The 26,219-nt window shown below is 63.1% G+C and overlaps 1 protein-coding gene across 2 annotated transcripts; it reads left to right on the forward strand.

Annotated features, from left to right (window-relative positions):
• The first annotated feature begins 372 nt into the window (after positions 1–372).
• Positions 373–25,743, forward strand: SBF1 (SET binding factor 1). Of its 2 annotated transcripts, XM_031463542.2 has the most exons (41): positions 373–574; positions 6,648–6,733; positions 7,107–7,244; positions 7,445–7,603; positions 7,691–7,801; positions 8,432–8,537; positions 8,651–8,783; positions 8,878–8,986; positions 9,077–9,190; positions 9,298–9,375; positions 9,652–9,765; positions 9,836–9,964; positions 10,049–10,147; positions 10,235–10,439; positions 10,523–10,635; positions 11,596–11,745; positions 12,040–12,108; positions 12,183–12,341; positions 12,412–12,677; positions 12,759–12,931; positions 13,009–13,082; positions 13,157–13,352; positions 13,556–13,683; positions 14,145–14,323; positions 14,431–14,567; positions 14,676–14,883; positions 15,024–15,220; positions 15,307–15,444; positions 18,272–18,349; positions 18,609–18,790; positions 18,867–19,046; positions 19,477–19,578; positions 19,654–19,839; positions 19,909–20,035; positions 20,218–20,348; positions 20,427–20,657; positions 23,863–23,970; positions 24,067–24,278; positions 24,942–25,029; positions 25,106–25,237; positions 25,321–25,743. In XM_031463542.2, exons 1-41 carry the CDS (start codon positions 520–522, stop codon positions 25,417–25,419), a joined length of 5,679 nt encoding a protein of 1,892 aa, XP_031319402.2. In that variant the 5' UTR covers positions 373–519; the 3' UTR covers positions 25,420–25,743. The 2 variants fall into 2 exon arrangements, with proteins under 2 accessions (XP_031319402.2, XP_031319404.2); XM_031463544.2 differs by lacking the exon at positions 18,272–18,349.
• The last annotated feature ends 476 nt before the right edge of the window (positions 25,744–26,219 follow it).

The raw sequence follows: 26,219 nt of genomic DNA on the forward strand, positions 1-26,219 counted from the left end.
CCCAAGGGCAGGGCCTGGGTGGGCATTCCCCCAGCGTGGGAGATCTGCGGGCAGGGCCGGGCGCTCCAGCCTTTCTCCAGACTGACAGCGCCGGGGAAGAGCTCCCAGGGATAGGGCAGGACCCCTCTCCGTCCCTCGTGGGAGCCGCCACAGCGAGGCGCCCTCGGACCCCGGCGGCGCCTGCCGCTGACCCGCGGGAGCCGCCGTCGCTGTCACCGCTCTGGGGCGGTGAGGGGGCGGTGAGGCAGAGCTCCGCCCCCGGGAACCGAGCCCGCTCCGCTGGACCAGTGGGGGCGCATCGTTACAGGCCCCGCCCATAGGGGGGCGGGGCGAGACCGCGCAGGCGCACGGCGCGGCCGGGCGGGCCGGCTGGCTGGGAAGATGGCGGCGGGAACCCTGGCCGCCGCCGCCGCGGAGCGGGCCAGGGGCGTCCGGGGTGCGCGGGCCAGGGCCGAGGCCGGGCCATGAGCGCTCCGCCCTCGCGTCCCCGAGCCGCGGAGCCCGCCCGCGCCCCTCGCCATGGCGCGGCTCGCGGACTACTTTGTGCTGGTGGCGTTCGGGCCGCACCCGCGCGGTGAGTGCCGGCGCGCGGCCGAGAGCCGGGGCCGGGGGGCCGGGAGCCGGAAAGGGTCGGTCACGGCGGCGGGGCTGCTCCAGGGTCAGCAGGACACTTGCCGGCTGGGCTGGGTCGGGGTCTGAGGTCGGGGGTCGCAGAGGGCCTGCCTCTCTAAGGTGGGCAGCGCGATGAGACTGGGCGGGCCGAGCCTAGCCTGCCCGCCTCTCTCAGGGCAGAACCAGGCCGGCAGTGCCTCGGCGTCGCCCGGGAGGTGGGAGGGCCCTGGGGCGGCTCGGCCTCCTGACTCCCAGTTGGGTGGGATGGGCTCTCTCCGCCTTGGCCGACTGCCGGGCGGCTCTGCCTCCGGGGGCACGGACCGTTCACTTGCACGCCCCTCCTCTGACCCCCAGTGCCTCTGGTCTGGAGCCTCCGGCCCCTGTGACGTGTCTGGTCCAGGAGGCTGGGTGGGATGCAGAAGAGGGATGGGGTTCAGGGACTACTTCTTGAAGAGGTGGTGTCTGAGCTGGAACTCGAAGGACTTCAGGAGGAACCGTGGGGAGGAGAGAGAAGGTTCCTGGCAGAAGGCCTGCATCTTCATGCCTGCAAGCCAAGCCCTGGGTTGGGGATCAGTGTGGTGCCTGGTGCCGATGGCCAGGAGGTCCGTCTAGGGTCAGCGCCTATGTCTGAGAGCCCTTCAGCCCAGAGGGTAGGAGAAAGCAGCCTGGCAATGACATCAGCAGCAGTCGGGAGACAGTGGCGCTGGGGAGCGCACTTGGTGTGCCAGGCCCTGCACAGCCCTGTGTGTGTGTGATCTCACTTCCTCTCAGCAGCCCACCGAGGTTTCTCTCCTATTGCTCCCATCTGTAGAGTGGAGTCAGGGCGGAGAGTTTGAGTGCCTGGTCTGAGACCCCACAGAGGGATTGGGACACGCCCCCGGGCTAACCCAGAGCCAAGCTGTGGGCTCAAATCCCCGTGGCAAGAGGGCAGTACATGTCATTGGGGGTGGTGGAGGTGGCTGTGTGGTCAGACTGGGGCTGAATCTCGAGCTGAGGGTGGGGTTGAGCACCCCCTCCCCCCACCCCAAGCTACCCTGCCTCTTGTCACTGCAGCAGCCACTGTCACCATCCAGGACCTGGATTTTCTCTTCTCTTTGCCTGTCTTCTTGCTGAGCCTCCACCTGCTGGACCCTGCACTTTCCAGACACTCCTCAGTCCCTGTTCACTCAGCACTCGCTCCTCCTCTCTGCTCCACCTGTGTGCATATCCATCCAGTCGCTCTTGGTCATGAGCACATCTCTCCCTCCAGAAAGGGAGTTCTTGTGGGCAAGGACCAGTTGTCCTCGTCCTGCAGTTCACTGTGTTGTTCAGGCCCAGAGAGAGAGCCATCTGCTTCAAGGCTTGTGGGGAGGGGGCAGTGAGGAGGGCCTGTCATCTGGAGCAGAGGGTTGCATGCGATCCAGGGAAACAAGGATGGCCAAGGGGCTGCACCAGGGTAGGCCCCTGGGCTGGGTGCCAGGGCAGGGGCTGCATGAGTAGAGTGGGCTTGGCAGCTGACGATGCTGAGGGCAGTGTAGGGAGGGCTGAGGAGGCAGAGACCGCAGGCAGAGGACAGGTAGAAGGCATGCTGATGGTGGTGGCAGCTGAAGGGAATGTCAGGGAGGCAGAAGGAGTCATGGGTGGGCTCCATGGCAAACTGGTTGGAGCCACACAGGCTTGGGCACCCCAGGTGTGTGTGGACTCTGAGCAGGACAGGGGAGAAGGCTGGAGCCCACAATGCCTGCTCACCCGGAGTGGCCGGAAGGAATAAGTCTCAAGACATCCACTGCAACAGGGGTGGGAGGACCATGGAGCCCCCTAACCACTGCCTTCTTGGGTTGGAGCTGGTCAGCTGCTGGCAGGCCACCCTCAGGGCCTCCCTTGGTAGGACTGGTCCATCTCTGTGAGGAACAAGCCCACAGGCTGGAACTTTGACTGTGGGGCCCAGGGCAGAGTGAGGTGGTGGGGAAGTCTGAAGCAGAGTGGGGGTCGGTGGGTCCCTGCTTCACCATTTGATATCTCTGTGACCTTGTGCCAGTCTTTAGGCCCTTGGCACCCCAAGTTCCCCATCTGGGAATGGGATGAGTCACACAGACCTTCCAGGCTCCTGTGAGCACAAGATGGACACACACGTGAAACCATTCGTGTGAGAGGCTCTGGGAAATGATGGGTGTGCTGCTCATGCTGAGCAGCAGGTGTGTGGACACCTGCAGGCACCTCAGCAGGAGGTGGCGGTCCCCCTGCTTGCTGGCAGGCCTAGAACATTGGGGCAAGACACAGGGTCTTTTGGGTTCGGTGGAGAGGGTAAGAGTAGGGGGTGTCTTGTCCTTGGCCTGGATCTGGACATCCCGTCCGGAGCTGCTGGATGCAGGGCCTGGGTGCTGAGCCCCAGAGTCCTGCCTGAGGGAGCATTCTGGCTTCATGTTACTACCTTGCAGACTGCTTCAGGCAGGAGGGCAAGGAGTGGCTGGTGGGACCCCTTCATTCATCTCAGAGGGTGCAGACTCCTCCCCTGGTGAGTGGAGGGGGCCCAGCTCTGGGGACATAATAGGGGCTGGAGAGACCACCCGTGCCCCATTCCTGGCCCAGGAGGGCCCTGACGGTGGTCAGCTGATTTAACACAGTCTGGCCAGTACTGGGGTGTGTCTTTCGGGGCAGGAAATGTGTTCAAGCTGACCAGGTAGTAAGTGCACATCTTCCACCCCCCAATATCTGGGAAAAAGACCTTCTATCCCATGGCCTGGCCTCTTTCAGTCTTGACTTGCTGAGCTGGCCACATTCCTGGGCCCCATCTACTCTCCCCACCCATGTTCCTGCCCTCCCTCTGGAGCAGGTTGGGGCTGTTTGGGATGGCCTCAGCTGGCTCCCCGCCCCACCCTGGGAGCCTGAAGGGTCCAAGGCCTTGGGTCAGAGCCAGTCTAGTCTGACTGGAGGAAGTCGGAGAGGCTGCGGCCCCTCTGCACATGGCCTGCTGCTGTGGCTGGCTGGGAGTGGCCTGTGTGTTGAGGTTTGGGAGGGTGGAGCAGCAGGAAGGTGCTGTCCTTCCCACAGCTGGGCTCATCTCAGGGCGTGTGCGGCGGGGCAGGAGGGGAGACAGCCATCCTTCCTTGCCTCTGCCCGCAGCACATGCTGGCTGGGGCCGGCCCAGGCGTCGGAGCCTGGCACTGGTGATGGTGTTGCAGGCAGATGACAGATGCGAGCTCTGTGTTCTCCCCCACGGGGCTGGCTGTGGGGACGTGGTGCGAGAGGAAGCTCTAGTCCCTGTCTGTGTCTCAGGGGACCTTGGTGCCCTTCCTCCTGGGGCCCCCCCATAGAGCACCCTGCTGTGCTGCACGGCTGTGCTGGTTGGATTAGCCCTGTCATTGTAGGGTGGGGGTGTCTACCCCCAGGTGGGACAGCTCTGGTGGGACAGGGAATTCAGCTTCTGTAGGTTGCCTCCGTGGCCACAAGGGCTTGAGTGGGTGGGGACACTGGGAGATGTGGCAGAGCCCCGCCCCCATCCCAGGATGCAGGCCAGCAGCCTGGTTGCCGCCTGGCCCCCGTTAGCACAGAGCTGAGGTGTAGGCTGGGGTCTCAGAGAAGGGTGGGGGAGACCAGGGGGTCAGGCCCCTCCAGGGGGCACCCATCTTGGGAGGGCCTCTGTGTCCTGGTGTGCCTCGGGGCTCCGGAAGCTGTCCTGCACTTCTTACTGAAGAACATGTTTGCTTGTGGGGTGTGAGCGGGGCTGGGTGTGGGAGGATGGTGGTGGAGCCGGCTGTGTGTGTTCAGCAAGCCCTGTTCAGCCGCGGTCCGTGCCAGGCACAGCTGCCGCGATGGGCACAGAGATGCAGCTTCCAGCTCGTGGAGCTCCTGTCTGGCCCAGCTGGCCAACAAGTGCCCCCGGAATCACAGAAGGGTGCGGTAGAGGTGGGAGGTCCTGGGGGCTCCACTGCAGGCCCCAGGCTTGGGCAGGGGGCAACGCGCTGCCTCGAGGAGGGGACACTCTTTGGGCTGAGATCTGAGGGCCAGTTGGGGACTGTCATGGCCCACAGAAGGAGCCAGCGGGGGACACTCACTTGCCCTGCCTGGCCACCTGCCTCCATGGGCAGCTGGGACAGCTCAGGGAAAGCCTTCACTTGGTCCTTTAGAGGGTCCTGGAGCCCTGCAAGTGGGGTTTCATACTTGAATGAGGCAGGGAGGGTGGGCAGTGGCCAGTGGCCAGCCACTCTGCCCGCTTCCCTGTGGGGAGAGGCTGCGGAAGGCTGCCTGTCCCCCGGCTTTGGGACAGGCTGTGGGGCAGAGGCTACGTCCCATCCGCACATACCCCTCTTCCTCAGTCTGCTGCCTCATGGCAAGAACTGGGTGAGCCCTAGGTGCCAGCTGGGCTGTGCCCAGTGGTGGTTTGGGGCCGCACACAAGTCGGCCCCTGGGGGAGTGGAGGGGAAGGAGCTGTGGGTCAGGGTGAGCCAGCCTGGGCCTATTGACTGTGGCCCTTGGGGGTGGGCCTGGAGGGACCCCGCGTGCTGCATGTGCACGTGTATGGCACCAGCAGACACCTGTCCTCCCCCACCTTGTCTTGTCTGCCACCTCTTCTCGATGTCAGTGGTGAAAGGGGGAGGGGAGCAGGAAGCTGAGGTTTTGTGAGTCAGAGTCATGGCCCCTCACCCCCCCTTCTCCCAGGCTGCCTGTTGCTGACCTCCTTCCGTGATCCTGGAGGGTGGGTGGTCGCCTAAGAGTGCGTGTGACCCAGCTCCTCTGCCTTCCAGGGGCCTAAGGAATGCCTCCTGCTGGGGCCTGCCTGCCTGTGCCCAGGCCCCCAGCTCTGTCTGAGGCTCCTGTGCCCATTCAGGTCCTGGTAGACCAGGCTGGCTGGACGTGAGGCTGCATGTGACAGGTCCTCCAAGTCTGCACTTGGTGGGTTTCTGGGCCTTGGGCAGCCCTTCCCCTTACCTATCTGCCCCTGCTTTTCTGCTGGCATGGGCAGCAGCGTCGAGGCTGGTGGTGCCTGCTGGTCATGTGTGGGAGGTGAAGGTGGGGAGGCTCTTGTCTGTTCCTACTTCGCCCTGCTGCCACGCTGGGTGGGGGCTTGAGGAAGAACAGAGACCCATGTCCATCCTCCACGAGGCCTGTTAGGGGTGCTTCCCTGACTTGGCCCTCATCATGCCTCCAGGTTTGGCTCCACAGAGGGTGAGCAAGACAGGGGCCTCCAGCTGGCCCTGCCAGCATGGACTGGATCTGGGAGCAGTGCCCTGCCCATGGAGTGGGCGAGAGGAGATCAGATGGGACTTAGCGGGCCCTGTGGCTTCAAGGAGTCGGGGGGGGGGGTCTCTGGGGAACACATTGGGACATGTGCCCCTGCCCCCCAGCCCTCCACCCTGGTCCAGGGGAGCCAGGGCTGCACGCAGTGACCTGTGCAGGCAGGGAGCAGGCCTGTGCCACCACATTCAGTGCCCATGACGGCACTCCTGTCCTTCCTGCCAGCTGCCACTGTCTCTGGCTGTCTTCTGGGACCTTTGCTGGGCCCATCTTGTCAGAGGCAGTGAGGACAAGCAGCAGTCTGGGACAGAAACAACAGGTGTGAGAGCTCCACACCACTCGCTTACTGTCCAGCAGGCCAGGGGGTCGTGGGGACTGAGTGCCTAGGCTGGGGGTTGGCTGTGAAACAGTCTGGAACAACTGTCCTCTTCCTGGAGGGGCAGGTGCCGTGCAGCTGGGCTGGCATGCTGGCTATGGTTCTGGCTGAGGGAGTTGATGCGGTTGGGGGCGTGAGGGCAGGAGCAGGGAGTGCACGCCCCCCCACCCCCCACCCCGGGCTGGGGCTTCTGTGCTCTGGTGCCTGGCCCAGCCCCAGGCCTGCAGGGGGCCTGACCCCTCAGCAAGGGCTACTCCCTGTGCCCTCTGGTGGCCCTGGGCTCTGTGGCTGCCTTGTGGCCTCTCCTTAGAGAAACTATAGGTCTGGGAGCTGAGGCTGGTCTGCTGCCAGGGTGGGGGAGATGTTTCCACTCAGGGCTTTGAGGCTCCTGAGTGGGTGGGGGTGTGGGAGGTGGTGGCGCCCTGACCCCCTGTCCTGTCCTCAGGGAGTGGGGAAGGCCAGGGCCAGATCCTGCAGCGCTTCCCAGAGAAGGACTGGGAGGACAACCCGTTCCCCCAGGGCATCGAGCTGGTGAGTGAGGGGCACTCCCGCACGGCCGTGCGCTGAGAAGGGGGTGCTGAGATGGTGCGGGGAGGCCCTGCTGGACTAAGAGGACCTGCTGCAGTGCCTGGCCCCACCACCAGAGGGCAGTCCTGTCATGGTGTCCCCTCCTTGTGGTGGTGGGGCCCATGCCCTGCGTCACAGGGTCCTCGCCCCGTACAGGGAGGCCCGAGGCCGTTGCTCCCTGTTATGGTGGAGGGGCTGAGGGCCAGGAGGCACCCAGGTCACGGAGCAGGGTGCTGCCTGCTCACTGGAATCTGGCATCCGGGCGCTGGCTCTGCAGTCACTAGAGGGCAAGGAGTTAGAGGGAGCCGACTGCTGACTCTGGCCCCTTCCTCACCAGTTTTGCCAGCCAAGTGGGTGGCAGCTGTGTCCTGAGAGGAACCCGCCAACCTTCTTTGTTGCTGTCCTCACCGACATCAACTCTGAGCGGCACTACTGCGCCTGCCTGACCTTTTGGGAGCCCCTGGAGCCCACGCAGGTCAGCCTGCCCGGCGCTGAGCTTCCGGCTGGGGCCGTCGTCCTCTGCTTGCATGTGTCCCCCGGCTGTGTCTGGTCCTGATTCCCTGCCTCATGGAGGCTGGACTTCCCAGAGGGCCAGTCCTGTCTGAGTCACCTGTATCCTCCCCTGGGCTCAGGCGGCGTGCCTGAGAGTGGGGCTGACGGGGATTTTGTCCACAGGAAGGGGTGTGCACCCAGGACGCCGCCGAGAGGGAGGAGGAGGCCGATGAGGGAGGCCCAGTGCGACCGTCACCCACGGCATCTGGCTCACCAGGCCAGCTGTTTGCTCCGAAGACGCTGGTGCTGGTATCTCGACTGGACCACGCGGAGGTGTTCAGGGTGAGGTGGGCAGCCAGGGCTTGAGGCTGGACATGGGGTGCTCCCGCCGGCAGTGCCATCCTCACCCCCCACTGGTGGTCCTTGCAGAACAGCCTTGGTCTCATCTACACCATCCACGTGGAGGGCCTGAACGTGGGCCTGGAGAGTGTGGTGGGGAACCTGCTGACATGCGTCATCCCCCTGGCCGGGGGCTCGCAGGTGGGTCAGGACAGCTGCTGCCCGCTGCAGCCACAGGCCTTCCTGGTGCCCGAGGCCATGGGGTGGGGCCTGGTAGGCCCCTGGAATCCAGCCTGGGCTGAGCACGGCCCCAGCCTGGGATGCTTTCCTACATCTTGGTGCCGCCACCTGTCAGCTTGTCTTGGCCCTGCGCTCTCGCCTGTGTGCCATGTCTCGCCTGGCTCTCTTCCTGGCTCTCTTCCTGGCCCCCTTCGGTCCCTCTTGCCCTCTTGTTCCTCGGGTGTACCTGTCTCTGGATGTCGGCGTCAGCTTATCCGTCCGTCCCTGGTCTGTGCCCTTGCGTGGGTGTGTCTAACTGTGTCTCTCTGCCTGTCTGTCCTGTGCAGCTGGACTCTGTTGAGGACGGAGTGGTACGGATTCTTTGTTTCTTCTGCCCACCCAGACCCCGTCCCTGCCCCAGGTCAGAGGCCCTGAGTTCTCTTTGCAGCACTGCGGGGGCCTACAGAGGCTGGCGTGGCTGTCCCTCCTGCCATGCTGCCCGCCCTGGCCAGGCGCACCTATCAATCCCCTAGGTGTGACCGAGGCTGTGAAGCTCTAGGCTCTCGCAGGTCTGGTTGGAGCAAGTGAGCACTGGTCTCTCTCTCTCCACAGAGAACCATCTCTTTAGGAGCTGGTGACCGGCAGGTCATCCAGACCCCACTCACCGACTCGCTGCCTATCAGCCGCTGCAGCGTGGCCCTGCTTTTCCGCCAGCTGGGTGAGCCAGCCACCTACCCACAGTCCTTCCTCTCCTGCCCTGGGGCCGGTGGGCACACGCGGATGTCTCCCTGCTGGGGCAGTGCCAGGGTCTCTAAGCTGTCCCTCCCGCAGGCATCACCAACGTGCTGTCCCTGTTCTGCGCTGCGCTCACGGAGCACAAGGTGCTCTTCCTGTCCCGGAGCTACCAGCGCCTCTCCGATGCCTGCCGGGGGCTTCTGGCGCTGCTGTTCCCTCTTAGATACAGGTGCTCACTGCCGCCCCTCCAACCACTCGCCCACAGCCCCGCCGCCTGCCTGCCCTCTGTGGGCCCGGCCGCACTGAGCCTAGTCCCGTTGCAGCTTCACGTATGTGCCCATCCTGCCGGCGCAGCTCCTGGAGGTGCTCAGCACGCCCACACCCTTCATCATTGGAGTCAACGCCGCCTTCCAGGCAGAGGCCCAAGAGCTGGTGAGGGCCCTGCTTGGTGTACACCTTGCTGCTCCAGGCTCTGCTGACTGGCCTGTGGGTCCCTGACCCCGCGTCCCGTTTGGTCCACAGCTGGATGTGATTGTTGCTGATCTCGATGGAGGGACAGTGACTGTCCCCGAGTGTGTGCACATCCCACCCCTGCCGGAGCCACTGCAGAGTCAGACGCACAGTGTTCTGAGCATGGTGAGGGAGGGCCGGGGCCTCAGGGAAGCCAGGTGGGGTCACTTGGTGGCAGGAGGCCTGGAGCCCGGGCAGGTATGCAGCCGACCCCACTTCCTCTGCCTGGACAGGTCCTGGATCCAGAGCTGGAGTTGGCCGATCTTGCGTTCCCTCCACCCACAATGTCTACTTCCTCCCTGAAGATGCAGGTGGGGGTCACTGCCATTCTGGTGGGGGGCCCATGGCCATCCATGCCCTCTCCTCAGGTTTACTGCCGCTGCTGGCTGCTGGTAGTGCCGAGCACTCCTCCAGGGGCCAGGTGTGGAGGGTGTGAGCCTCGGAGCATCCTGTGCAGGTGTGCCTGTCAGCACCGTCTTAGAGGAGGCTCTGTGGCTTTGTGTGGAGGAAGGTTGGAGGGGCAGGAGAGACAGAGGTGCCTGGCCAGTGGAGTGCCTGGCACTCACCTGCACTCACTTATGCCCCAGGATAAGGAGCTGCGTGCCGTCTTCCTACGGCTCTTTGCTCAGCTCCTGCAAGGCTACCGCTGGTGTCTGCACATGGTCCGCATCCACCCGGAGCCTGTCATCCGCTTTCACAAGGTGGGCGCCAGGCAGGGGTGGGGTGGGGAGAGGTGAGAGCCTCTGGTGCTGACCCCTTCGTGTTCCCCAGGCGGCCTTCCTGGGCCAGCGCGGGCTGGTGGAGGACGACTTCCTGATGAAGGTGTTGGAGGGCATGGCCTTCGCAGGCTTCGTGTCGGAACGCGGGGTCCCCTACCGCCCAACAGACCTATTTGATGAGGTGTGCCCCTACCGCAGCTGGGAGGAGCCCCCACCACCCTCTCCTCGCCCCAGCCAGCCCACCTGACCCTGCTTCCTCCCCCAGCTGGTGGCCCACGAGGTGGCAAGGATGCGGGCAGACGAGAACCACCCTCAGCGTGTCCTGCGTCACGTCAAGGAACTGGCGGAGCAGCTCTACAAGAACGTACGGCGGGTGACACGAGGGGTGGGCTGGCCTGGCGAGGTCACTGTGCCCCCAGCCACTTACCCACGCCTGCCTGTGTCCCCCCAGGAGAACCCATACCCCGCTGTGGCTATGCACAAGGTGCAGAGGCCAGGGGAGGCCAGCCACCTGCGGCGGGCACCCCGGCCCTTCCCCCGGCTGGACGAGGGCATGGTGCAGTGGATAGTGGACCAGGCCACGGCCAAGATGCAGGGCGCACCCCCGGCCGTGAAGGCCGAGAGGAGGACCACTGTGCCCTCAGGGCCCCCCATGAGTGCGTAATGGGGATGAGGGGGCCCTCAAGTGTGGCCTGGGTGGGGCGTGAGGTCAGAGGTAAGTGTGATCTTTGGTTCCCAGCCGCTATCCTTGAGCGGAACAGTGGGCTCCATGGCAACAGCGCTCGCCGGCTGGAGGTGGTCCGCAACTGCATCTCCTACGTGTTTGAGGGGAAGATGCTCGAGGCCAAGAAGGTGAGGGCGCCCCAGGCATAGGAAGTGCCGGGGCTCCGGGGCTGGGGACAACCTGGGCCAGGGCAGTGGCTCTCAGAGGAGCCCTGGCCCTGGTTCACCTGCTGCGACCGGAGGGAGCTGGACCAGCAGAAAGGGCAAGTGGATGCCAGAACAGCTTCCTGCGAAAGCTCAGCAGAAGGAATTTACTGTAACTTTCAGTTACCAGAAAACCCTGAAGTTTCCTGCTGTTAAGTTTCTTTTTTTCTTAAACGGAGGTCCTGAACCCAGGACCTCATGCATGTTAAACACGTGGTCTATCACTGAGCTATATCTCCCCCACTCAAGTTTCTCCCTTATCCTTGGCAAAAAAGAACGTAGACCCACATGGGTCATTTATCTGTGGAGTATACTTACAAATTCGCCCTCTGAGGTGTTCACTGACACTTCAGGTCTCACGGCAGCCGCTGAGTCTGCCTCGTGTTTCATGGCTGTGTGGGCCCATGTGAATCACCTAATTCTTATACCTGCCCCTTACTGGGGGCCTGCAGGGTTCCAGTTGTTTTACAGTGGATGGTAGTGAGCACGAGACAAGCCTGGCCCCTTCTCTGCCGGCCCAGTGCTGAGCCAGCTGCTTGCTCTGTGTTAGGGTTCTGCTTTCTAGACACTGAGTCCCTGATTGGCCGAGGGGCTAAGGGCCCCCAAGCCGGTGAGTGCTGAGCTAGGGCCGTGGGGCCTCACCTGGAGCATGCCATGAACTTTGTGTGGGGAGGGCTGGGTCCAGTAGAGTGTTGGTGCCTCCTGGGCAGTGAAGCTCTGGAGTCTGGGCACACCTCACCCAGGTGGCTGTGGGTGTCCTCTTCTTAGAGCCTGGGCTCTGGCCTCCCACGTCTGTGCCAAGCCTTTCCTGTGCCTCCCTCCAGCCCCTCCAAGAGGTTGGATCTATATTCGGCTCACGTCTTCCTTCTGTTTCCCTGTCCCCAGCTGCTTCCAGCTGTGCTGAGGGCGCTGAAGGGGCGTGCAGCCCGCCGCTGCCTCGCCCAGGAGCTGCACCTGCATGTGCAGCAGAATCGGGCTGTCCTGGACCACCAGCAGTTCGACTTCGTTGTCCGCATGATGAACTGCTGCCTGCAGGTGAGACTGGGCCTCCACCTACTGGCATTGTGGCTGCAGGGTTGGGGTGTGCAGGGTTCCCTAGTCTTCTGGGAACGCCAACAACTACGGAGACATTGGTCTGCTGTTGAGGGTGGCATGGGGAGAACTCTTGTTGGAGGCTGGTGTGGGAGTCTCCTGCCCCCAATCTCCGAGCAGCCCTGGGGACCTGGTGGAGATAGTTCAGGGACAGTGTGGGAGGTGCTGCCCTGTCGGCGGTGTCAGTCGGGTGGGATGGGCACTGGGACAGGTTCCAACAGCCCGGCTCTGCTGCAGGACTGCACCTCCCTGGACGAGCACGGCGTCGCAGCTGCCCTGCTGCCCCTGGTCACGGCCTTCTGCCGGGTGAGTGCCGGGTGGCACAGCATCTCCCCTGCCCCTCCCCGCTGCACCCACTGACTCCCACTCGGCCTCTGCAGAAGCTGAGCCCGGGGGTGACGCAGTTTGCGTACAGCTGCGTGCAGGAGCACGTGGTGTGGAGCACGCCGCAGTTCTGGGAGGCCATGTTCTACGGGGACGTGCAGACTCACATCCGGGCCCTCTACCTGGAGCCTGCCGAGGACCGAGACCCCTCTCAGGTGCGGGGGTGCTCCCTGGGCCCAGGGCAGTGGCGGGCCTGGCCCTGGTTCACCTGCGGCCCTGTGGCAGGTCGGGGAGGTGCCTGGATGGGAGGACGAGCGCTCGGCCCTGGACGTGGCGTCTGAGCAGAGGCGCCTGTGGCCCACCCTGAGCCGCGAGAAGCAGCAGGAGCTGGTGCAGAAGGAGGAGAGCACAGTGTTCAGCCAGGCCATCCACTATGCCAACCGCATGAGCTACTTGCTGCTGCCCCTGGACAGCAGCAAGAGCCGGCTGCTGCGGGAGCGTGCGGGGCTGGGTGACCTGGAGAGCGCCAGCAACAGCCTGGTCACCAACAGGTGGGGTGCGGCCGGGGCTGGGACCTGGGTGGGACGGCCTCGTGTGGGCGGCCATGCCCACTGTGCCCTTCCCCGGCCCAGCATGGCGGGCAGTGTGGCAGAGAGTTACGACACGGAGAGCGGCTTCGAGGACGCAGAGACCTGCGATGTGGCGGGGGCCGTGGTCCGCTTCATCAACCGCTTCGTGGACAAGGTCTGCACAGAGAGTGGGGTCACCAGCGACCACCTCAAGGGGCTGCATGTCATGGTGCCAGGTACGGGGTCCGGGCCTGGAGACACTCCCCTTGGATGGGTGGGCGGGGGCCAGGGCGTGAAAGCTGCTCTCCCCCAGACATCGTCCAGATGCACATTGAGACGCTGGAGGCCGTGCACAGAGAGAGCAAGAGGCTGCCCCCCATCCAGAAGGTGAGTGGGGGCGGGGGGCCTGTGGGCACTGGGGCCAGGCTGTGTCCTGAGGCGCCACTCCTGTCCCTGAGCAGCCCAAACTGCTTCGGCCCCGCCTGCTGCCCGGCGAGGAGTGTGTGCTGGATGGCCTGCGTGTCTACCTGCTACCCGATGGGCGTGAGGAAGGTGCCGGGGGCAGCGGGGGCGGCCCCGCACTGCTTCCAGCTGAGGGCGCCGTCTTCCTCACCACATACCGGGTCATCTTCACGGGGATGCCCACCGACCCCCTGGGTGAGCCTTCGGCCCCTTCTGCCTGTGCACCCCGTCCCGGGGTGAGTGGGGCTTTCTCTGCCCCGCCCTCTGCCGTCCTCAGGGCTGCAGGGTCTCTGTGGGACACAGCCTGTGGCCTGCTCCCCCCCCACCTGCCTGGGCTACCCTGGGACTCTGTGACCCCCCCCCTTCCATCCCCTGACTCTGGCCCGGCCTGTCACAAGTGGGGGAACAGGTGGTGGTCCGCTCCTTCCCGGTGGCCGCGCTGACCAAGGAGAAGCGCATCAGCGTCCAGACGCCTGTGGACCAGCTCCTGCAGGACGGGCTGCAGCTGCGCTCCTGCACCTTTCAGGTCAGCCGGGCGCGGGCGCTCCTGGGGTCTGTGGGCACTCCGGGAGGGCAGGCATCTGAGCCCTGGTCTCAGTCTCACGAGCCGGCTTGAGCCAGCGTTGAGCCTTTTGCGATCCCTGAGTTCACGGGAGTCGCTGTGCGCTGGCTGGGTGTCCTCCACCTGTGTGATGTGCCGGCCTCTGAGGTTTTCCCGTTTCCTAGTGAGGCCCTAACCCTAGAACCTGTGTCTGGAGTGTGTTGTGTGAGCCCAGCCCAACTGAAACACACAGATGAACGAATCATGGTCAGAGCTTGGGCTCCTCAGCCGCAGCCGTGTGCAGCTCTTCTGACCCTCTGTCCTTGGGGCGCCCCCTCAGGAGGTGTCTGACGCAGCACAGGAGGTCCCACAGGCCCACCTGCCTCTGTGGTCAGGGCCCAGGCCCTGGGGCCACCCAGCCGCTGAGGTCCTTCTGTCTGGTGCAGCTGCTGAAGATGGCCTTTGATGAGGAGGTGGGGTCCGACAGCGCTGAGCTCTTCCGCAAGCAGCTGCACAAACTGCGGTACCCGCCGGACATCAGGGGCACCTTCGCACTCACCCTGGGCTCCGCCCACACACCTGGCAGGCCACCCCGCACCACCAAGGACAAAGGTCCTTCCTTCAGGTGTGGAGCTGAGTGCCGAGGCCAGGGAACCCACCCTTCCCAGAACCACCGTGTGCACGTCCCCACGTCCACTCTTCTCACCTCTGCTGACCCTGCGCCTGCCCTAGGACGCTGTCCCGGAACTTGGTGAAGAACGCCAAGAAGACCATCGGGCGGCAGTATGTCACTCGGAAGAAGTACAACCCGCCCAGCTGGGAGCACCGGGGCCAGACACCCACTGAGGACCAGGAGGACGAGATCTCAGGTGGGGGTGTGGGGAGCCCTCGGCCATCTGGTGGAGACCCCCACGTGGAGGGTGGGGGCCAGGGTGGTCTGTGGGTGCAGACCCCCGTGTGTGCCTGGCCCACCCCAGTGTCAGAGGAGCTGGAGCCCAGCACGCTGACCCCTTCCTCGGCCCTGAAGCCCTCGGACCGCATGACCATGAGCAGCCTGGTGGAGCGGGCATGCTGCCGCGATTACCAACGCCTGGGGCTGGGCACACTGAGCAGCAGCCTGAGCCGGGCCAAGTCTGAGCCCTTCCGGATCTCCCCGGTGAACCGCATGTACGCCATCTGCCGCAGGTGAGCGGGCCGGCAAGTGAGCACCGCGGGTGTAGGAGGCTGCAGGCCTGGGGGGTGCCCAGCCACGGGTCCAGGTGTGCCTTGGCCTGTGAGCATGGGGGAGGGCCCCTCTGCCTCCCCTCACATCCGCCTCCCCACAGCTACCCCGGGCTGCTGATCGTCCCCCAGAGCGTCCAGGACAATGCCCTGCAGCGCGTTTCCCGCTGCTACCGCCAGAATCGCTTCCCCGTGGTCTGCTGGCGCAGCGGACGCTCCAAGGCCGTGCTCCTGCGCTCGGGGGGCCTGCATGGCAAAGGGGTCGTTGGCCTCTTCAAGACCCAGAACGCGCCATCTCCAGGTACCCTGCTCCTCGAGCCCCCTGCACCCTGTCCTGCCCCCATCCGACCCACTGCGCTCTGCCTCCAGCTCCGCCTCCTCCTGCAGGCCAATCCCAGGCGGACTCAAGCAGCCTGGAGCAGGAGAAGTACCTGCAGGCTGTTGTCAGCTCCATGCCGCGCTATGCTGACACATCTGGACGCAATACCCTCAGCGGCTTCTCCTCAGCCCACATGGGCAGCCACGGTGAGCATCCTCAGGGCGGGAGGACTTGGGGGTGGGGCGGCTTTTATGGAGGGCTGGCCAGCAAGGGGACAGAAGTTCTGGGGTGTGGGAGCAGGTAAGTTTCCTGAGGCCCGGCTCTGACCATTCCCCCTCAGCCAGGCTTCTTGACCTCTGCATCTTCCCTGCCCATGATCTCCAGGGCCTTGGTGTCACTGGACACTGTCCTCCTTCGTCCTGCTCCCCCTGCAGTGTTGCCCACCCGCCGTCCAGTCACCTTACCGCTTGGCCACCATATTTCTCATCTGTCCTGGCCCCCTGGGCCTTGTCTGCATGGCGTCCCTGTCCCCACCACGGGCCCCCTGAACATAACACTGGACCTGCTGCCCCTGGCAAATCCAGGCCCACAGGACCCTCCCTCCCTCTGATCACACCAGCCCCGCCCCCTCATACACCTTCTGTCCTGCTCTGCAAGGTCCCAGTAGGCCAGGGTGCAGAAGAGGCTGCAGGCCCGACAGATTGGGGGCCGCCAGGCATGGTGCAGCGTGGCTCCCACAGGTGCTCGGGGATGCAAGAAAGTGTGTGCTGCTGCCCACGAGGGGTGGTCTGGTCTCTGGGGGGTGACAGGCGGGGACCTTGTTGGGGAGGTGGGCCATGTGGGTGCCTGGTGCTGGGAGAGGATTTTAGACAGGAGACCCATCAGGGCCCGAGGGCATGCAGGCGGGGAGGGGTGTGTGTCAGAATGGGCCGCTGCCTCCAGGGTCTCCCTCCAAGGCCATCACTTCTGCGTCAGGCCTACCCTGCACCTCACCCTGTCTTTCCCCCATCTCCCCTCCAAGACCCTCGTGGATGCTCTGGCCCTATGTGGCTCATTCTCTCCACCCGCCTGAGAGGTGCTGGGCCTCCTTGAGGGCTGGTCCTTGGATTTATGGCTCCAGCTGCCTTCCAGCCCACGTTGTTCCTCTGTGCCTGGGGCCTGGTGTCTAGTGAGTAGCCTCTTAGTCTGTGCCTGGAGGTCTTGTCTCTCCATTGGAGGCATGAGGCCTGGGTGGCTGCCCACGCGGGGCCGGACTGTGGCCCAGTGCTGGCCTAAGCCGCCCAGTGCCTGTACTTGAGCAGATGTGGTGACAATGTCTGCCTGGGAGGTTTGGTGGGATGGCTGATCTGTGCCACCCAGAGCCATCCTGGCTGTCACGTGCTCAGAGTTCGGGGATGTCACATGAGGGGTCATTTCTCTGTGAGACCCTCCGCATACCTTGGCTCGTGCAGATGTTACACCGGGGCTCACCTGCTGGCCAGGCCTTCCTGATTTCCTCCTTCCCCTCACGCTTGTCTGCGTTCTTCTCTGCTGTTGCTCTGGCCCCCAGATGCACTGGGGTTCTCACGTGGGCTGGGGGCTGGTGGCACCCTCTGTGGCCCGAACCTTCCGGAAGCCCGGGCATCGTCTTTGACTCTTCTCTCTGCCTGTCCTGGGTCCTGTGAGCTGACCACCGAGGTCTGCAGCCCTCCTTGTGGCTGACTGCCCCTATCCTGGCCCAGGCTGCTCCTGCTCATAGGGCAGGGCCTCCCGGTGGCCCTGCCCCTCACTCCTGTAGCAGGAGAGGCTCCGGAACAGAGGGCCTTCACCCCCCGCTAAGTGAGGCCTGAGGAGGGCCTCCTTCCTGGCCCCTCGTTGGCTGCTGGAGCACACTCGCCTTCCCGTCCCCGTGTCGCCCGCAGGCCTCAGCCTCCATCTGTTACCGCTCGCTGGGTGCTGAGGCCACGGGGGCTGGGAACAGGGGCGGCCAGTCTGCCCTCTTGGTAGTTGATAGGGATGCTGTCCTAGAGAGGTCTGGCCTTGGCACCTCCCCTTCTGGAGGGGCACAGACCTTCCCCTTCTCATTCCTCTGCTGGAATGTTGCTGTCCAGACACCAGCGTCCGTCATTAGGCATGCTTTACCTCTGGTCACGCTGTCTCCTCTTTCTGCTCTCCAGAGATTCTGAGTGGCCCCTGCAGGCAGCGCCTTCTCCTCAGGATCCTCTGTCCTCTAGTGCCTGTGTCTTCCCTGACTGTCCCCAAAGCCCACCGGTGCCTCTTGGTGTCCCTGAGTTCTGGGCATGGGCCACCCCCTCATTGCCCAGGGTGTACAGGGGCTCAGCTCACCTCAGCCATACATGCGTTCCAGTCCGGCTTCTGCATCACAAGGACACACTGTCCCCGTTCTGGGTGCCCGTGCTTCTGCTCGCAGCTGGTAGGCTGGTGGTGTGCCTGCTTGTGGTGCCCTGTGCCCTCCGCAGCAGGTGAGCCTGGGGCAGGGCCAGGTGCCGTCTTTGGAGCCAGAGAACGCTGCGGAGCTTCCTCACACAGGCTCCTGTGCCTCCAGGCTGCGTGGTCCCAGCCTGTAAGCCTTGGGCCCAGCCCTCACAAGTCTGCTAAGCTGGCCCTGCCGCTGGGGTTCAGGCCTACCTGTGTCCTGGACCGAACCGCTCTGCAAGGTTCCAGGCTGGGAGCTTCCGGGCTCTGGTCGTCTCCAGGCCGTGCTTCGTGGCCTCCCCTCTCCCTACGCTGGGCAGAGGACGATTGGTGGCCATGTGCCATTGAGCAGTTCAGGCAGTGACCATGGGGCTGGGGCTGCAGAGATGGGCTATAGAGGAGGCTTGGAAGAACAGCCCAGGGTCTTCCTTGTCCCTGGGCCCTCTGCTCCCCGGCCTGCCCTGGGGGCCCACAGGGCCTCAGCAGTGATCCTCACTGTATCTGGGGACCCCAGGGTGCTTGGTGGGAACCCAGCCTCTTTGGGCCACAGCCCCCACCCCCCACACTCTGGGCACACCCCCGGGCCAGGCCTGAGCCTTCTCTCTGCTGTGCCCCCAGTGCCCAGCCCCAGAGCCAGGGTCACCACGCTGTCCAACCCCATGGCGGCCTCGGCCTCCAGACGGACCGCGCCCCGAGGTACCGTACTGGCCACATAGGCCGGCTCCCCTACACCTGGCACTGATGGCCCCTATGTGACTGAGTGACCTTGGGCACTAACGTCCCCACACACCTGGCACTAACGGCCCCGTGTGACCAGCATAACCCAGCCCCCACCACAGCCCTGGGCACTAACAGCCTGATGCCCTGAGTCCCACCCTTCCCTGCCCTGGGAGCTCAGCCCCAGGCAAGTAGTGCCCCAGCCCTACTCAGGCGCTCACACGGTTTCTCTGTGCAGGTAAATGGGGCAGTGTCCGGGCCGGTGGGCGCAGTGGGGGGCTCAGCAGTGATGTAGGCTCCCGGCTAGCAGGCAGAGACATGCTGAGCCCCCCCCAGGCCAATGGGGCCCCCCCTGACCCAGGCTTCCTGCGGCCCCAGCGTGCAGCGCTCTACATCATTGGAGACAAAGCCCAGCTCAAGGTGACTGGGGAGGGGGCACAGGGTCAGGTAGGGGCACAGGGCCTGGGCACATCTCACCATGGCTGGTCTCCTCCAGGGTGTGCGGCCAGACCCGCTGCAGCAGTGGGAGCTGGTGCCCATTGAGGTGTTTGAGGCACGACAGGTGAAAGCCAGCTTCAAGAAGCTGCTGAAGGCATGTGTCCCTGGCTGTCCTGCCACCGAGCCAGGCCCAGCCTCCTTCCTGCGCTCGCTGGAAGACTCAGAGTGGCTGACTCAGGTCTCTCTATGCCCCTGCCCTCAGTGTGGGGGAGGGGGACATGGGGAGGGACTCCCTGCCTGGGTGCTGGGCCCCCACTTACCTAGAGCCAAGGCAGGCCGGGTCTTGCTTGTCCGATAGTATTGGGCTCTGGGAGGGGGTGATGGCCACTTCCTGGTGGTGGACCCGGACGGTTGAGGGAGGCCAGGCTTAGCTCTGTCAGGGCTTCCACTCTCCGTCAGGGTGGGGCTGGGCACCTCAAGGACAGAGGGCACCTCTTCAGGCCCAGGAGACTTGGGCGGGTGGGGGGTAGCATGCCAGAGCATTTCATGTCCATCCAGTGCTGTGTCTGCCTCACAGGCTGTCCCCAGGTGTGGGTCTTGGCCTGGTTGGGTGCTGGGGTCCTAGGCCAGGGCTCCAGGAGGTGCTGAGGTGCTGCTGGTCCCTATAGATCCACAAGCTGCTGCAGGTGTCGGTGCTGGTGGTGGAGCTCCTGGACTCGGGCTCCTCGGTCCTGGTGAGCCTGGAGGACGGCTGGGACATCACCACTCAGGTGCGCAGCGGCCAGGGTGGGGGGCAGGCCAAGGATTTCCACCTGTGCCCTCCTGACGTGCGGGGGTGCTGGTAGGTGGTGTCCCTGGTGCAGCTGCTCTCAGACCCTTTCTACCGCACTCTGGAGGGCTTCCGTCTGCTGGTGGAGAAGGAGTGGCTGTCCTTTGGCCATCGATTCAGCCACCGCGGGGCCCACACCCTGGCCGGGCAGAGCAGTGGCTTCACACCTGTCTTCCTGCAGTTTCTGGACTGCGTGCACCAGGTGAGCAGGTGGCTGTGGTAAGGGGAAGTGCATTCTGACCGCCAGCCCCTGACCCCTGACCCCACACAGGTCCACCTACAGTTCCCCATGGAGTTCGAGTTCAGCCCATTCTACCTCAAGTTCCTTGGCTACCACCACGCATCCCGCCGCTTCCGGACCTTCCTGCTTGACTCGGACTATGAGCGCATTGAGCTGGGTAGGGGGTGCAGGGCCGGGGCCTTGGTCGTAAGGGTGTGGCATGGTCGCCGGGAGGGGCGTGGTCGCGGGTGGGCTGGGGGCGTGGTCTTCGGGCGGGGCGTGGGTGGGGGTGGGGCCGGGGCCGGAGCCGGGCCCGGGGCCGGGGAGCGGGGCAGGGTGGCCTGAGCACTGCCGCTGCAGGGCTGCTGTATGAGGAGAAGGGGGAGCGCAGGGGCCAGCAGGCGTGCCGGTCGGTGTGGGAGTACGTGGACCGGCTGAGCAAGAGGACGCCCGTGTTCTACAATTACATGTACGCGCCCGAGGACGCGGAGGTGAGCCGGGGCCTGGGCAGGACGCGGTGGGGCCCGGGCTCCCACCGGCCCAGCTCCTCACTCCAGGCCGCCCCCCAGGTCCTGCGGCCCTACAGCAACGTGTCCAACCTGAAGGTGTGGGACTTCTACACCGAGGAGACGCTGGCCGAGGGCCCCCCCTACGATTGGGAGCTGGCGCAGGGGCCCCCCGAACCCCCGGAGGAGGAGCGGCCCGATGGGGGCGCCCCCCAGAGCAGGCGGCGGGTGGTGTGGCCCTGCTACGACAGCCGCCCCCGGGTCCAGCCTGACGCCATCTCCCGGCTGCTGGAGGTGCGTGCGGCCTGGCTGGGCCCTGAGACTCCGAGGGGGTGTCCGAGCATGTACGCCGGTCCTGTGGCCCTGCCCTCCCCCACCCTACTGGCGGTTGGTACCCATGGCTCCCTGTGGACACCGGAGGCTGTTACCGTGAACCCCCGGGTCTCAGGACTCGGCTTCCTTGCTCCGGGCTCGTGGGGGTCAGCCTTAGGGGAAATCAGCGTTTTCCCAGGTGCCCTCCCTGTCCTCTGCAGACCTCTGCCCTCTTCTTCCTCGTGTGCCTGGCCATCAGTCATACCGAGGTCGAGCTGCCCCACCCACCCTAATGTGGACAGTGCTCTGCTGGGTTCTTTCCCTCTGGTGCCCCCTTCAGAGACAGGCCTGGAAGCTTGGGATGGACGTTCCGGCCTCTCACCCTCTCTTTGCTGTCCTTGGTGGGCATGTCTGCTCAGCCTCAGCAATCAGGATCCAATAGGGCAGGGACCTCTGGGAGAGGGAAAAGAGCTCCATGGGCGGGGAGGGGCTGGGGGTGGCATAGAGGGCGGCCATCCAGTGGCCAGGGTTCTCTCTGGGGCCGAGCCATCAGAAGGCAGTGGGCCTCAGGTCCAGACCAGAGGAAGGTTTGCATCCCGCTGCCCACTCTGTGGCCGGCTGGCTTTGGTGAGCATCTAAGTGTCCTTGTGGGAGAGGCAGGGATACTGACTCCTGCCTCTCCAGGAGGTGGTGAGATGTAACCAAACAGGTAGTATGTTTCGACGCCCCAGCACTGGCGTGGTCTGAAGACACCTGCCACCCAGGTCTTGGGGGAGCCAGGTCGTAGTTCTGTGGGCGGAAGTGACCCATAGACACAGAGCAGAGAAGTGTTCCTCTCTGTCTCTGGGAAGACTGTGGCCTGGGGGCCGGGCCCCCAGCCAGCAGCCTCTGTGCGGCGTTACCGTGTGTGGCGCTTTCGCTTCTGACAGGTCTGTGTCTACGGTCAAGGTGAGTTTCTGGTACTCAGCATGTGGTTTGCTCTTCTTTTTACCCGTCTTTTCTTTCATTGGAATTTTTAATCCATTTATATTTAATTATTGGTGTAAAGTCTAGCTTCTGGCTCTTTTCTACCTCATTTATTTTTTGCTCCTTTCTTCCTTTTGTTATTTTCCTTAACAGTTGAGTATTTATTTATTATTATTTTGTGTTGTCCACTTTGTTTGGTTTTGGGGGTATATCTTGAGCCATTTATGGGTCGTCAGTGCCCACAGTCACAGTCCATCTGGGGTTGGATTGTACCCCCCCAGGGAACTACCCACTCAGCCCTTCCCAGCCTGCATGGCTTTGTCATCAAACATTTTACTTTTACCTAGGAGATCAGCACGCAGCATGTATTGCGTTTGTTTTAAATAGTTAACTTTGTTTTAAAGAAAGTAGGAAACAAGGAAAAAGCCCTCTCTTTGCCATTTCCAGCATTTTTCATTCTTTCAGTGTAGATCTGCTCTGGTATCATTTCCCTGCAGCCTGAGGAACTTTGAATGTTTCTTGTAACCCAGGTCTGCCAGTGACAGATCCCCTCAGCATTTGTTCACATGAAAATGCCTTCATTGTGCCTTTTCAAAGGGTGTTTTCTTTGGATGGAATTCTAGGTTGACAGCTATTCACACCCTCCCTTTTAAAGGTGTCATTCCGCTCTTCCCTGTCTTGCATTGTTTCTGATTAAAGGTTGGTGACGGTTCTTACTCTTGTAAACTTCACGTGATGTGACCTTTATGATTTTTTCTTTGCTTTTGGTTCCAGCAGTTTGGCCATCATGTGTTTTTCCTTTGTATTTGTCCTGCTTGGAGCTCTTTAAGCTTCTTAGATGTATGAAGTGATAGTTCTCATTAAATTTAATACATTTCAGGCCACTGTTTCTTTAAAAAGTTTTTTCTGCACGATCTCTCCCTCCTCTTCTCTGGGACTTTCTTGTCCTGTAGGTCACCGAGGCTCCGACTGTCTTTTTCCTCCACTGCTACCTCTCCGCAGTTCGTTTTAGATGATTTCTGTTACTCTCTTTTCAAGCTCAGAACTCGTTTCCTTCTTAGATTTAACGTGCTCTTAAGCCTGTCTGAATTTTCCACTTTAGATACTGTATTTTTCAGCTGTAGAATTTCCGTTTTTCTCCATAGCTTTTATTCTCTGTAGAGATTCCCCATCTGCTCAACTGTTATGTCTATCTTTAAATCTTCAACACATTTGTAACAATTTTGAGTATTTTGTGTGCTAATTGAGTATCTTTCATTTCTGGGTCTGTCTCTTCCTCTGAGGATGGCTCTCACTTCCTGCCTTCTTGTTTGTCTAATAATTTTCTGTGAACTGGACATGGTCGAGGTTCAGGGTCACAGGCTCTTCCTCTAGCCTTGGGTTTTACTCTTGCAGGCAGATAGTGAGCCCATAGGTCAGCTTGGTCTTTCAGGGTTGTTTTCAGCCGTGCTCGGGCAGCTCTAGAGAAGCCTTCCCCGGGGTTCAGAGGAGGCCTCCTCCAAGTGCGTGGTCTCTTCAGGGTTTCAGTTGAAGGTCTGGTGTCTTCAGTAGGGTCTCTCCACTCTGGCTCCACATTCTTACACCTTCCTGCATTAGTCGCTGCTCTCTGCCAGGCCTGTGATGTCTTGCCTTGCACATGGCATTCAGTTTGGCCGAAGACTCAAGGAGGCCTTCTCTGGACTTCTAGGGCTCTGGCCAGTGCCGCCTCCTCCTCTCTCTGCCACCCTGCAGATCCAGGCACATGAGCCTCCCCGAGCTCCCATCAGTCTGCCTGGTGTGCTCTGGCCCCTGCCGTGGTCCCGTCTCAGGGCCTCGGCGCTGCATGGCTGGCTGCTCGTCCAGGTCCACTGTCTTTCTGTGTGGAAGTCAGCTCACCGTTGCTCTTTTGAAGACAGCATGTCTTTTTTCTGCCTAGTTTTGGAATTTTCTCTTTTTCAGGAGTTTTCCTGTGTCATCCTGGGTTTGTGCTCAGCTTATCCCATTTGGGGTTTGTAGTGTTTCTTGGTTATACTTTTGATGTCTCTTGTTAGTTTTGCGAAAGTTTCAACTATTGTCTCCAGCTGTTGATTTTGCCCAAAGCCACCTCCTGTACGACACTTTACACGTGTGTTAGACCTTTTCATTGTCTCACTTTCCTGTATTTTCCATCCTTTTGTCTTTTCACATCCCAGTCTGAGTATGTTCTTCTGAATAATCTTTCAGTTCTCGAATTCTCCCCCAGGAGCTGCAGCGGCTGGAGACAGAGCTGGGCCGACCCCCTGAGCGCTGGAAAGACGCCTGGGACCGGGTGAAAGCTGCACAGCGCCTTGAAGGCCGGCCAGACGGACGTGTGAGTGGGGTGTGGGTGTGGGGGGCTGGGGTGGGCTTGCTGCCAGGAGGAGGTGGCGGTCACCCCGCTGACACAGGCCCACCCTCCTGCCCCCAGGGAGTGCCCAGCTCCCTGCTGGTGTCCAGTGTGCCCCACCACCGCCGCTCGCTGGGGGTGTACCTGCAGGAGGGGCCTGCGGGCTCCACCCTGAGCCTCAGCCTGGACAGTGACCAGAGCAGCGGCTCAACCGCGTCTGGCTCCCGCCAGGCAGCCCGCCGCAGCACCAGCACCCTGTACAGCCAGTTCCAGACAGCTGAGAGTGAAAACAGGTGTGAGAAGCACCGCTCCCTGCGGCATGAACGCCTTGAGCTGGGGGCGCCGGGGTCCTGGGTGGTTCCCAGATCAGGGTCAGGTGCCTTGGGGGCCGCTTCTAGTTTCTTAGGTGGAGTGATTTGTGGGGTGGCCATGATGGTGGCCTGAGCAGAAGCTGACAGTTGCTGGAGAGAAGCAAGTGGGCGTGGGGAGGGTTTGGGACACAGAACCGCTGACCACAGCCAGGCTGCGGAGGCTGCAGAGGGCAGGGGGACGGGGCCATGGGGTCCTATGAGGCAGGCATGGTGCCCAGTGATGGGGAAGCAGATTCCAGGTGAGGCTGCATCCCGCTCTCTGGGCCTGGAGGGGCCATGCTGCCAGTCTCCCCAGACCTGCCTGCTCCACGGAGGACCAGGGCCTGGCTCTGCTTGTCAGGCTGTTTCCCTGTACCCTGAGGCTCTGGTGTGGGACCCTCCCCCGTGTCTGTCCTGTGAGGGGGTGGGGGTCCCTTCTTTCTGGGGACAGCCCCGGGCTGCTTCAGTTTCCCTTGCCCTGTGCTCCAGGCTGGGGTCAGTCTGGGGACAGAGGCCCTGGTCTTGCTGCTGGGGCTGGTGGGGGTGGGAGGCAGGGCAGTCACTGGGCCCTGATACTGGCCTCGGCCCCTTCTGCTGCAAATGCAGGTCCTACGAGGGCACCCTGTACAAGAAAGGGGCCTTCATGAAGCCCTGGAAGGCCCGCTGGTTTGTGCTGGACAAGACCAAGCACCAGGTGAGTGGTCAGTGAGCCAGGGGAGGTGGGGGGTGGGGTGGGGGGGAAGCCTCCCCTGACTTCTGCCCCAACTCAGCTGCGCTACTATGACCACCGTGTGGATACCGAGTGCAAGGGCGTCATCGACCTGGCAGAGGTGGAGGCCGTGGCCCCTGGCACCCCCACGATGGGTGCCCCCAAGACCGTGGATGAGAAGGCCTTCTTTGACGTGAGCTGTGACTGGGGCACAGGGAGGTGGGGGCAGGTGGCTGCCCAGGTTGGGCCGTGGAGTCAGTGTCTCCCTGTCCCCAGGTGAAGACGACACGTCGTGTTTACAACTTCTGTGCTCAGGACGTGCCGTCAGCCCAGCAGTGGGTGGACCAGATCCAGAGCTGCCTGTCAGACGCCTGAGCCCGGCCCTGCGTCCAGTCGTCCACTCGTTGCAGACCACTAGGGGTGGGCAGGGCCCCCCGGCCATGTTTACAGCCCCCGCCCTTGACAGTATTGAGGCCCCGCCCCTGATGTGTGTACAGTCCCCGCCCAGCCCCACCCCGCCCGCCGGCTCTAACTTATTTTGGAGTCGCAGCTGACCGCCGGGGGCAGCCATGGTACAGCCCTCGCCGTCGGCCTGTAAATAGTCCACTCCCACCCGCCCTGTCAGCGTGCTGGCCCCGGCCGGCCGGCCGCAGGCAACCTGCTCCTAGAACCAGAATCTATAAAGAGAGCTAATGACAAGCCACGTGGCTGCGTGTCCTCGGCCCGCCCAGAGGGTCCCCCACCCTCTTAACCACCCAGTCCACTGAGGGGTCTGTGCTGGTGGGGGGGCCACAGCCGCACCAGGCCTCTGCTTGCCATCCGGGCATCCGGCTGCCCATCCCCCCAGGCCTCGGAGGCCGTTCTCAGGGTTGAAACAGAAGGTACCGCCTGGGGGTGTGTTGTGAAGAGGGGAACCAGGGGAGGAGGCCCCTAGGAAGCTGTCCTGGGTCCAGAGAACTGACGGGGTAGGGGTAGCCGGAGGATACAGGGTCCAGACTTGCTGTTCCCTGGTCACATGAGTCAGTGGGCTGGAGGAGTGGGAGGGGGCCTGGTGGGAGACGTCCTTGGGGGCGAGGGTGCCTGAGGGCTCAGGGATGCGGCAGGGGGTGGGTTATGTGTGGGGAGGTGGGGCACAGGACCTGACGGCCTCCGTTCTGGGGACTCTGCTCCAGATG

The sequence above is a fragment of the Camelus dromedarius genome, chromosome 11 (genome assembly GCF_036321535.1).
Source record: "Camelus dromedarius isolate mCamDro1 chromosome 11, mCamDro1.pat, whole genome shotgun sequence".
In the NCBI taxonomy this organism is placed as follows: domain Eukaryota; kingdom Metazoa; phylum Chordata; class Mammalia; order Artiodactyla; family Camelidae; genus Camelus; species Camelus dromedarius.